The sequence below is a fragment of the Mus caroli genome, chromosome 3 (assembly GCF_900094665.2).
Source record: "Mus caroli chromosome 3, CAROLI_EIJ_v1.1, whole genome shotgun sequence".
Classification (NCBI taxonomy): domain Eukaryota; kingdom Metazoa; phylum Chordata; class Mammalia; order Rodentia; family Muridae; genus Mus; species Mus caroli.
Window position 1 is genome coordinate 76,830,604 of NC_034572.1, and position 11,798 is coordinate 76,842,401.

Genomic DNA, 11,798 nt, shown 5'->3' on the forward strand with positions numbered 1-11,798 from the left:
GAGACAGGGTTTCTCTCTATAGCCCTGGCTGTCCTGGAACTCACTTTGTAGACCAGGCTGGCCTCAAACTCTAAAATCCGCCTGCCTCTGCCTCCCGANTGCTGGGATTAAAGGCACCACCACACCCGGCCATGGTTTTGTTTTGTTTTGTTTTATGAATGATGAATAACAAGTTGTTAAACACTTACAGTTCCATTAAAAAAAAGTTTAAAAAAAAAAAAGGAACACTTCCAAATAAGTAACTATAAATAATCAATATTGGGCAAATCTATTGTTCATTGAACACTACACCTTGGCATTCCAACTTCACCTCTCACTGACAAGTTTTAGGCTCCAAAGCGCTTTTCTGGCCTTCCTGAATGGAAGGTGTAAGATTTACATGACACCTATAAATATTCTCCAGACTCTTATGACATACACATGAAAACTTTTGAAAAATAATTCTAAGTTCTTTGAAGAGAACTCCTTCCAAGTGACCTTCTTTAGAACACTCTGTATCTAAGAGACACACCCCTCCTCCCTGCCCAGGCAGTGTACCACAGTGGCACAGTATCTAAAGGGCACACACATAGAGATGATACATGCAGACGGTCACCACGTCCACTTTCACTCCATGTTGATTAAAACACCCTAGCTCTCAGCGTCACTGTGGTGAGTATTCTGGAGTGTCACATTCTCAATCCTAAACAGTTTGGTTTTTGGTTTTTGGGGTCTGTTGTTGTTGTTGTTGTTTTCGAGACAGGGTTTCTCTGCATAGCCCTGGCTGTCCTGGAACTCACTCTGTAGACCAGGCTAGCCTCGAACTCAGAAATCCGCCTGCCTCTGCCTCCCAAGTGCTGGGATTAAAGGCATGAATCCTAACCATTTTTATGATTTTTGCACATAAGGAAAATCCAGCCAGAAACTGGACATTTTATAAGATAACTTTTAAGCCTATAAATGATGTAATTAATGTCACCACGGGCCTTGACATTTCCCTTCCTGAGCACAGTCTATCTTCCACACAAGCAGAAACAAAGACTGACCATCATTTATTTTCCTGCCTCCATCGCTGCCCTGTTAAGACACAGAGGCTTCAGTTGAGCCCCAAAGCAAAGGCACATCAGTAAATCTTGCCCCCAGGAATTCTGCTTCCTGGGACACTTGGGAGACACTCTCACTTGGTAAAACTGGTGGTTGGAGCCAGGTCCAAGGGAAGACATGCATTCCTGTAGCTCTAGCTAACTCAAGGATGAGACAGGAGGATGGCTTGAGTGGAGGACTCTGAGTCAGCACTGCAAGACCTTATTTTAAAACAATAGCAAACACCCAGTGTGGAGAGAGAGAGAGTGTGTGTCATGACTATAGTCAAAGCGTCACAGCATCCAAGGTACCAAGACCAGGAATGATATTCAGCACACTACAGTGCACAGGGAAGCCCCCACAAGGACGAGTTCTCTGGGTCAAAGGTCGCTCGTGCTACTGCTAAGCAACTGATATTCACAAATAGGACTATTGAAAGTAAACACACCAAGTGCTAAGTGTAGGGTCTCAGTTAAAGTTACAACTGATTTTGGCTTTGAGACTTTTGTTGTTGTGGGTTTTTTTTTTTTTTCGGTTTTGGTTTTTATTTCCTCTCTTTTCAAAACAGATGTATTATTTAGAATCAAGGGTTAAACATCCATTTGGGAATATACGTTTAGGAGAAAGAAGGACTACTTGCTAGTAGAGCTTATTCTCAAAGGGTGGGTCTCCTGGAGCCTGCTGGCCTTCCTGAAAGAGCTGGGGAAGTGTCTCTGAAAAATCACCTCTGCCTGTAAGCTGTTATTCATTGGCCCTGGTCAAAATGAATATTCCAAATATCTCAAAGCCAGCACTGTTGCTGCTTCAGTGAGAGGGAGAAACAGTAAACCTAGAGACTGCAGAGAAGTTAGAATTCAACATCCTGATTTTAATGCTGCTACCAGCAAGGGAAGCAATAAACAATTTAAACAGGCAAGCCTAATGTTCTCTTATCACTGCAAACACACACCCCCCAAATGCATTTGGGGTCTCTACTACACTGCTGGTGAAAAACAGTCATCAAGATTATGTTTTCAAAATTATGTTTAAGTGGGTCCCTTTTGCAAGTCAGTGAGAATTTCTTGCATAACTGAAACATGCAATTCAAGACAAAAGCTTTGCAGTACCACATCCGTTGCAGCCTGAAGCCCTCTATGCTACAGATTCCCAATAAAACGTTAGCAATTATTTTTCCACATGTAATCATTATATCATCGTAGGGGGATGAAAAAACCTGAAATTCAGGTTCCTAAGTGGGTGTGTTCTAACAGGAATTAAAGACACTTGGAGAAATTCCAAGATTATACTCCTTTAAAGTCACTTCTTCATCCCAAAGCTACTTAGGCTAATGGCAAGTACCACTCACTAACATTTATGAAATCAATATTCCCATTGTGTTCCACACCACACCCGACTGCTTAGAGACTGCCGTGGAGACCCAGAAGCGAGTCCTCCGCCCACCCTGGCCCACTAACGAGCCAAGGAAGTCGCCACTAGACAGGCGCAAGGCTGTGAGACACACAACCCTGCTGAGGTGGCCTGGACACCCACCTTCTGAACTTGGGGCGGCCCTGACTCACACCCTGTCACATGGCGCGGGAGCCAGGCTGAAGAGCCACCGTTGCCAGGTGTTCAGGCTCGGCACGACCGTTTATTTGCCTTGCAAAGTGACCCGAGCGCTCCTGTGCCACTTGTGGGGGGGGAAAGCCAGCAACCTCCAGGCCTCTCGTCCCTCACACGCCCACACCCGCCCTGTCACTGGTCCTCCTCACCTGAGTGGGCAGCAGGAGTTCCCCTTCTTCTGCCTGCCACAGCTCCACCACGTTCGGCAAGGGCTCAAACGCTGCACGGACACCAAAAAAACACACCGCGTTTGTAATGCACGGCAAAGAAACGCTTCCTGTTTCCTCGCCCGTCCCCTCGTGCCAACCGCCTGCCCCCAAACAAGTCTCCTTCTCCCCTCGCAGGGCAGGCCACCCGAGGGGTGAGCCGAGGATGCAAATACAATGCCCAGCCGGCGACCCCGGGGTCCAGAAGATGAGGGCGTGCGGGCTTGGTCAAGACCAGGGCATGAGGCCGCCGCACCAAGCACGGCGACCCCCAAGCCACCGGGCTGGGGGAAACAAAGCTGCAGGAAGCCGGGCGCGGCGAGGCACCCGCGCGCCACACAAAGCGGGGGATGCGCCCGGGGCGCAGGGGCCCGCGCACAAAGGCTCCGGGGCGTGCGCGGCTAGCGGTCCCTGAGCCCCGCGCTGCCCGCTCCTGGCCCGGCCTAGAGCCGCCGAGGGGACGCTGCGGTCGCAGGGCTGCAGCAGCCCGTCTTCCCCAGCCGCCCGAGTCCCCTTCCTCCGCGAACCCTCACAGATTTCAACAGTTCCCTAAAAGAAAGGGGGGGGCGGGGCGGCGGGGACAGCCAGCCCCGACGACGGGCTGACCTTGTCCCTGAGCCCCTCCCGGACGGCAGCAGGACAGCAGGACCTGGAAGACGCCCAGCAGAAGGTTCACGGCAGCGGCCGTGCGGCGGTAGGCGCCGGACTGCGGGCGCCGGAGCCCCGCCATGCTGGTGCTCGCCGCGCTCGCTCGCAGCGATCTCGTTCTCTTGCTTGGTGGCGCCGCGGCCGCCAGGCCGCGCCCCGGGCCCGCCCCCGCGCCCTGGCCCCGCCCCGCCTCCGGGCCCGCCCCCCGCTGTTGGGCCCGCCCCCGCAGCTGTTGGACTGCTGCTCAGCGCGGGCGCGCCGCTTGCTCCCGAGCGCGTGTGCTCCGCAGATAGAAGGGGATGGAACGCGGCGGGGAGCGGAGGGACGAGGACAATGCGAACGCTCACAGCGCGCAGCACGTGCCCGAGGGCCCCCAGAAGCTTGACTCTGGGGGCTGGGGCTCGCGGCCCACGGGGAGAGGGTGTTGTCGTGAACTTTCATGAGGTTGTCTTTGTCGATGACACCCGGGCCACGGTGGGGGCACTAACCCCCGGGGGGAGGGGTCCTGGGAATGAATCGTAGCCCAGCGCTTGGCCTTGAACAGGATATTAGTGGAAATATTGCTGTGGTTGTCAGGAAACGCGAGTGCAGCCGCACAGCTACTGCCAGTTATGCAGCGAGGATATCCGGTGGCTGCGAGGTCTGTAATTTAGAATAAAAAGCTCTCCCAACACCCGAGAGGCTGACCTCAGCGCCGCGTGGCGGTAATGCGCTCAGCGCCCTCTGTGGAGACGGTCCAAATCCTGACAGGTGGGAGAGCTTAGGTTAGACCTTCAAGAGCCCTGCAGATGGACCTGCAGAATCAGACAGCAAAAGTGAGCCAGCCACTTGCTAACGTAGTTAAAGTGGAGGGCACGGATCGCCTGCCCGTTAACAACATTAATAAGTAGTGTAAGTCATACTTGGAAATGTATTTTCTGCCTCTGTTTTTTTTTTTTTAAGTTGATTTGCTGTGTGCAGCAAACGTAGCTCGTATGAAACTCAGAGACTGAGCCTCAGGAAGTGATAGTGTACACCTGTCTGCTTACATTGATCTGCTGTTTAATTGCTTCTGGAGCCTTCCAGTCTAGACTATGGGGGAAAATGTAGTCTCATAGCAGGTCAGATGTTGGACAAGGACAATATGAACGTTGGGTGCTCTCTTCATAATACCATACTGTGAACCTAATCTCTTTGTCTGGATGTAACTCTAAATGAAGTCAAACCACCTCATTTCTCTGCCATACTTAACACTTGATAAAAGCAAATGTCCACATGGAAATGGCATTTTGCTTTGTCCAACTTGAGCAGCTCCAATTATTTCTTACTCCCCCCCCCCCCCCCGCGCTAGATTGCTTGGGTGCATCCTTGGCAAGGATGTCCTGTCCTATCCCATTGGACCCTTTTTTTCCTCTTCATTTCACTTCTCTGGGTTTCTATTTGCCCCTCGGATACTGAAATTCCCTCACTGCATTCAAGGGTCTCAGAAAAATCACAAGACTATGTACTGGGCCGATGGTATGGCCCGGCTATCACATGCAAAGCTCTTGATTCAGGTCACAGTGCCACAAAACCAACACATGAATAGCCCACACTAGGTGTTTCTGTTTTCCGTTACTATTTATTATGTAAATATTAAATGTTAATTTTAATGTTAATTAATTTTAAACCCATACTAAGAAAACAAACAAATATTGACAGGTATAATTTAAAAGTCATGATGCAAAACTCCACCGAGTTTTACATTATTTTACCTTTTTACTAATAATCTCTCACACTAAAAAAGTATCACACTCTCAAAGAGAACTACTTAAAAGACTGAGGAATATTACCGTAGGCCGTATTTGAGTCTGCTCTCATTTATTCTCCTACCAAAGGTTTTCCAGGGCAGACTGCTACTTCCACGTTGGGTTCTTTACAAGTGAGTAACTGACTGCTGTTCACGAAGCCAGAAGCGTGTATCTGCAGTGCCACGAGGCTGGAGAAGGATCCAGGACCACACAGCTGTCTTCTTAGATAAATCTGACCCACTTGGCCTTCTCTGGAGGGATGTTTTGTGCTGACTCACGAGCAACAGGACGGTATGGCCCAATAAGCAGCTCCCATTTTTCGAGGTAAAATTGTTCTCCAAAGACAGCACCTATGTATTTGTGCTGTGTTCCTGCTATCCCTGTTAATGACAGAGCCACAGACTGTTAGAGCTGAGAAATTGAGGAAAATCTTTACTCTTTTTATTTAGCTTCTGTTGTTGTTAAATCTATGTCATAAACTAAAAACAAAAAGTAAAACACAGTAACAAAAAGCTCACCCTCAACTCTGCCTAGTGGCCCAGGCCTATGAACTCTGGTTAGCAGTGCTGAGGCAGGAGAATAGAGAACTCTCCAGGCCTTCCTGGGGGCAGCAGAGGCCATGCAAAGACCACCTAGGCAACTTTATGAGACTCTGCCTCAACATTGAAAAGGAAAAGAAGGCTGGGGATGCAGCTCAGTAGCGCCACCCTTGCCCCATTCACAAGACCCTGGCTTTGATCCTCAGCACCACAAAACCACAATGACAATATCAGTTCTTATTTTAAAACATCCATGATGTTAACAATGTTTTTTAACTTTTTAGAGTACAGATGAAAAGCGAGTCTATACACAAATTATATCTCGACACATCCTATATAAATTTGACTCAAATGGTAAACCCAGCAACCCTAATCTAGAGAAGACTAGCCATGCTAAGTCACAGGAAGTACTGTGGAGATGAGGTGAGATAAGGCATGCTGAACATCTGCCATTAGGTACTCAAGAAATGCTAGAAATCACACTACAATTTATTCCCATTGTGGAGGTGTGGCATACCTATAAAGTGTTAAATTTGATACTAATAGGCAAATGTGTGAATTAGCTGTTGACTAACATTTCATTTATCATTCAAACCTTGGAATAATTCCTATACATGGAGCAACCTTCTGCTGGCCCATCTATCAGTCTTAGGCCTCACCCCAATGAAACAAGACCAAGAGTTTCACTAAGCCACTGGTATCTAAGCTTCAGCTCTGGCTAGAAGGAAACTTCCACAAATAGGGTCGGAACCTATATTCCTGGTATGTAAACTGATTCCTTGATTCAAAGGCACTCTTTTTTTTTTTTTTTGCTACACCACTTTTTTAGAATTATTTTTACATTTATTGAGTATATCGGTGCAATTGTATGTGTGGAAGTTAAAGGATAACCCATAAAGTCATTCTTTCTTTCTACCATGTGGGTCCCAGGACTCGAAGTGTGGGTCATGGTTAGAGGTAATGGCCCTTACCTGCTGAGCTACCTCATTAGCCACTTGCTATAACCTCACCCTATCTTACCTCCCGAAGCCTCCAGTGTGTGCAATTATCAAGAATTCTCTGCCCTGAAAGAAGGCCCTCCCTGCAGGCACAAACTAGGTATGTTAGGTTTCCCAGGTTGTGAATTGTTAGGAATACATTGCTTTCTTTATAAAATTATCCACTCCGTATTATTCTTTGATAGCAGTGTAGAACAAGCTAAGACATTCAGCATTTTCTTGGCACCCTCTTCCTCCCATGCCCAGCCTTTACAGCAAGAGTCTTGGGATGTAGTCCTCTATACCCTTCATACCCTCTCTGAAAGGACTCGTAGCCCCGTGTTACTATCTTTAAGAATGTGAGTCTCAAATTTTTAACACATCTGGAAGCTCCACTCTTAATGTAACTGCCTACTTGTCATTAACAGCTCACTGTATTATAAGCATCTCAACCATGACATGTCTCAAATTCTTAATTTCATCTATCCAGACATAATACTTCCGAATCTTAAAAGTTCAAGTTATGGTACCACCATCTACCTAGTCCCTCAAGCCAAAGGCCAGGGGTCATATTTGATTCTTCTTTCCTTTATACCCTTTAAATTTATCAAAAAAAAATCATAATGTGTCCACTTCCAGACTATTTCCCATGGCTTGCCTTTCCACCATCCCTGTTACTGCCGTGCCTGCTCCCAGCCTCTCACGCAGGTGCCTGTGTGTCCTTGTACTGGCCTCCCTGCTCCCATGATCCTTACATCACAACTGTACCAGATCCAGAATGGCCACTTAAAAATAGAGCCCCAGTTGTGCATGAAGCTCTCCAGTAGTTTTCTATAGCAGAAACTGAACTTATATTAGAGTAAAACTTATATTAGAGTAATCCCATAAGAACTATAGGAGAACTATCAGTGCCCACCTTCTGCCTACTTAGCCTGGCCTTTCCAGTAGCCAGTGCCCTTCAGCTCAATGGTCTTCATGTTCTTCAAGCCCAACAGTACTAAAACCATCTTTGAGCCTTTGCATTTTCTTCTTTTAAATTTCTTTTATTATATTTTTTACTCTTATTTTATGCCTAACTGTCCTGGACTTGGCTCTTTGGGCAAGCCTGGCCTCAAACTCACAGAGACCCAGAAGCCAGTTCTTGTTGCATCACATGGAAGGCTGGGGAACAATACAGGCTATCGGCCTTGGAAGCAAGTGCCTTTACCTGAGGAGCCATCTCAACAGCCCTCACTCTCTGTTTTCTCTGCTGAAATCCCTGTGTCCTCATCATCACCCTGGACTCTCGAAATCCATCACTTACGTAGTGCTGTTATGTTTGCTGTACATGGAGTGTCCAAGGCAGAGGGGCTGGAGTTAACCATGCTAAGCCTTAGTTCAAGGATGCCTGAAGCATCTCATTCTACAGACTCACTGACTAAAGGCCAAACCACATGGCCAGGAACTATGTCCTGAAAGAGAAGTTCCTCTTTCTAATCTGCCATTGGAAACTCATGGTACCTACATGAATATATATACTTCATAAGAACCTGATGGAACTAGTGCAACCCTTATTTTATTTAGAAACTAAGGCTAGGAGGTGAAACAATTAGCACTTGTTGAAACACTACCTCATCTCACCATCCTGTCTCTTGACAAGAATTTAAATTAGAAACCTTTTTTTTAGCAGGGCATTGGTGGTACACGCCTTTAATCCCAGCACTTGGGAGGCAGAGGCAGGCAGATTTCTGAGTTCAAGGCCAACCTGGTCTACAGAGTGAGTTCCAGGACAGCCAGGACTTACAGAGAAACCCTGTCTCGAAAAACAAAAAGGAGAAGGGGGAGGGGGAGGAAAAAGAAACCTTTCTTTATATCAAGTTTTAATTCCACTTGATATAAGATATTTGTAGTAAAATTTTAAAAACCCTACGAAGACCCAGCTATAGTTGTAAAGCTTATGGAATGAGCAGCAACTAACTATAAAAATGGCCTATCCACATGCCATTACAGTGATAATCTGTCATGTATTTCTTTCAGTCTCCAGCATCTAAGCATACAGACCTTGTCCTTCTATGGACCTTTGTGCGTGCTGGCGTATGGCCTACCAAGACAGTTATCTGTATAAACCTCTAAGGTAGAAAATACATTGATGTAATGAGTTTCACTTTGTGGTTGAAATTGTCTGCTTGGGGAATCAAAATGTATAGATCCCCATACTGCATCCTTTCTTATTTTTCTCCCTCATTGTTGGAAGATAAACTGTCCAAGAGCAGCAAGAAAATTGAGGCAATGACTTGGTAAGATGGTCTTTGGGGAAACCATTACGTAAACAACAATGTAATACCCAGCCCTACCCTGGGAAGCAGAAATGCTACCTACTGTTCCAACTCTGGCACCATTTACATCTTAAAGCAATTGTTCTCAACCTTCCTAATGCTGCAGCCCTTTAAAACAGTTCCTCATGCTGGTGACCCCCCCCACCCATAAAGTTATTTCATTGCTACTTCATCACTGTAATTTCTGCTGCTGTTATAAGTTGTAATGTAAATACCCGATATGCAGGATATCTGATCTGTGACCCCCAAAGAAGCCGTAACCCGCAGGTTGAGAACCACTGTCTTAAACTCCGGCAACTCAGCTGCTGCTGTGAGAACTGATGTTAGAAATGCTCATGTGGCATTCATGATGTGCAAAGCCCTGCCCTAAATACTTTGCATGTAAGTCAGCCCATCCCTCCAATAACATGAGAGGATACAGGTGCTACTGCCCCTATGTTTCACACGTGGGGAAATAGAGACATAGTGTCTCAGTCCATTAAGACTTCTCTATCAAAATACTCTAGACTGGGTGGCTTGAAAATGACACAGACTGGTTCCCCACCATTTTAGAAGGAGGAGTCTGAGGTTAACATAGATCCAGTGTCTGGTGAAGGCCCAACTCCTAACTCTATCTATTCGGTAAGTCTTCTCATCACGAGTGGCAAGAAGTTCTCTGAGGTCTTTTGACAAGGCACAAATCCCATTTGTGAGGGTTCCACCTTTGTGCTAGTGACTTTTCTCACCTCTGTGACAGGATGTCTAACAGGAAACACCTGAGGCTAGGCTCTACCTCCTAAAAGTCTGTCATCTCTCAAAACCGCAGCACCAGCAAGAACCAACACAGGAGCCTGTAGGGACATTTCATCTTCATATCATAACAACCCTCATGACCCGACCACTTGTCAAAGGTGCCACCTCCTAATACTACCACGAGTGAACTGGAGGGGACGGTAACATTTGGCTCATAGCACACAGAGAAATAAGGTGTAATTGCTCAGTCATTAGACAGTGAGAGCAAAACTAGAATTCAAAACAAGTTCTTAAGCTATACTTTAGGGCATTGGGACAATACTTAACATCCTCAAGAGAACAGGTATTGAATGCATGCTGACCACAGCTATAACAGTGATCATTTGAATATATGTAACCTGATGGGGCTGAGTGTAGAACTTAGTGGTTGAGCATTCTCACCTTGACATTTTCCCCTGCTCTGGGTTCACATCTAAGAACAACGACAACAAAAAGCATGTAATTGGAAATACTAAGCAACACAAGGGGACCAGAAACGTGGAACACTTTTAACAAAATGTCAAAACCAAAGAGACCCTTTCTGGCTATTGAATGTCCCATGATTCCAGAAGTAGCATTATACTGAGCAACAGAGATGGGGTGGGGTGGGGGCTCTTCTTTCCATTTAACTGAGGTCCGTGTTGCACTGTATGAGTGAAGTCCTATAACTCAGCTGATGAAGGGGCTCCCCAGACTCACTCTATGCCAGCCTCCAGAGCTAAGTGACCAGTTACTGGACTTACCCATCTGAATAACCTCTCTGCAATACGCTTTACAGCCTATAAGACACTTCATCCCCATGGCCTTTTTAAAACAGTCATAAAATGATACATCCTCTCAGGCCTTTCCACTTCTAGCTTTGAGTGGTTTTTCTGCCCTAACCTGAGAGCTTGCAAAGCAGAAACCCGAGCTTTTAAAATTCATCAATTTTTACCGCTTCAGAATTTACCATGTAGAGCAACTTCACAGCTTCCTGGATTGGCGTGCCTTCAAATTACAGTCATGTTAGGCTTGGCACATAAAGTTCAAATAACAACCTGCTGCTTCAGCACTCTGTAAGCCACATATTTTGAAGGACGAATGATAAAGGGGGTCTGTTTTCCCCACATATACCTGGCTAGCCCATCTAGCATCACTTGGCAAAGTTTACACACACATACACACACACACACACACACATATACACATAAAAACCAGGAGGAGGGGCAGGAAACCCTGAATAAGACGAAGCCTGAGCATCTGGACGGACACTGCAGGAGAGGAGAGGTGACTCATAAACTGGTGTCACCATGTCAACTTCAATGCCAGGCCGGCAGAAACTATGGCCTTCACAGACACCCTGCCTCAGTTCTTCCATCTGACATAGGTTTAAGTCAGAGTCACCTTCACCAGGATAAAGCTCTCTTACTCTGCCTCCGAAGGCCACACAGAACTGCTCACTGACTGAGAAAGGAGCCCCTTAGGTAAGGGTTCATCTGCCCATCTTCCTATGATCAGTGTCTCTTTTCAGAGCTAACATGAACAAGAAGAGCCAGGCACAGTGGCACATGCCTGTAGTTCCAGCTACAGCAGGCTATGGGAAGAGCATTTCAGCCCAGAGGTTTGAGCCCAATCTAGGCATCAGGGCAGCTCCCCATCTCTATATAAACAAACAAACAAATGTAAAAAACAGGTTGGGCATGTAGGATATACCTATATAAAACAATACAACAACAAAAGGCCCTGCCAAAGAAAGGACCAAATGCTCACCTGAGCAGATCACGAGAACGTCCCTCTGAGCCAGGACTCAAACCCAGGCAACCTAGCCCCTGACTCTACTAATATGCCGGAGCATTTTGCTAAAACTGGCTACATTCAGTGCATGTGTTCTCTCTCTCTCTCTCTCTCTCTCTCTCTCTCTCTCCCTCTC

At 46.6% G+C, this 11,798-nt stretch overlaps 1 protein-coding gene and 1 long non-coding RNA gene across 2 annotated transcripts in view; one reads left to right on the forward strand and one right to left on the reverse strand.

Moving 5' to 3' along the window:
* Positions 1 to 3,655, reverse strand: part of Tmem131l (transmembrane 131 like) — a 142,235-nt gene extending 138,580 nt beyond the window's left edge. Inside the window, exons 1-2 of the mRNA XM_021157333.1 lie at positions 3,477 to 3,655; positions 2,814 to 2,884 (exon numbers count right to left, since the gene is read on the reverse strand). Of these exons, the coding sequence (XP_021012992.1) occupies positions 2,814 to 2,884; positions 3,477 to 3,600 (195 nt within the window). The 5' untranslated portion in view covers positions 3,601 to 3,655. The remainder of the gene's footprint in view (positions 1 to 2,813; positions 2,885 to 3,476) is intronic.
* A 262-nt stretch (positions 3,656 to 3,917) lies between these two features.
* LOC110291715 overlaps positions 3,918 to 11,798 on the forward strand; it is an 11,186-nt gene continuing 3,305 nt past the window's right edge. Inside the window, exons 1-2 of the long non-coding RNA XR_002377599.1 lie at positions 3,918 to 4,409; positions 5,375 to 5,611. This is a non-coding gene — a long non-coding RNA (uncharacterized LOC110291715). The remainder of the gene's footprint in view (positions 4,410 to 5,374; positions 5,612 to 11,798) is intronic.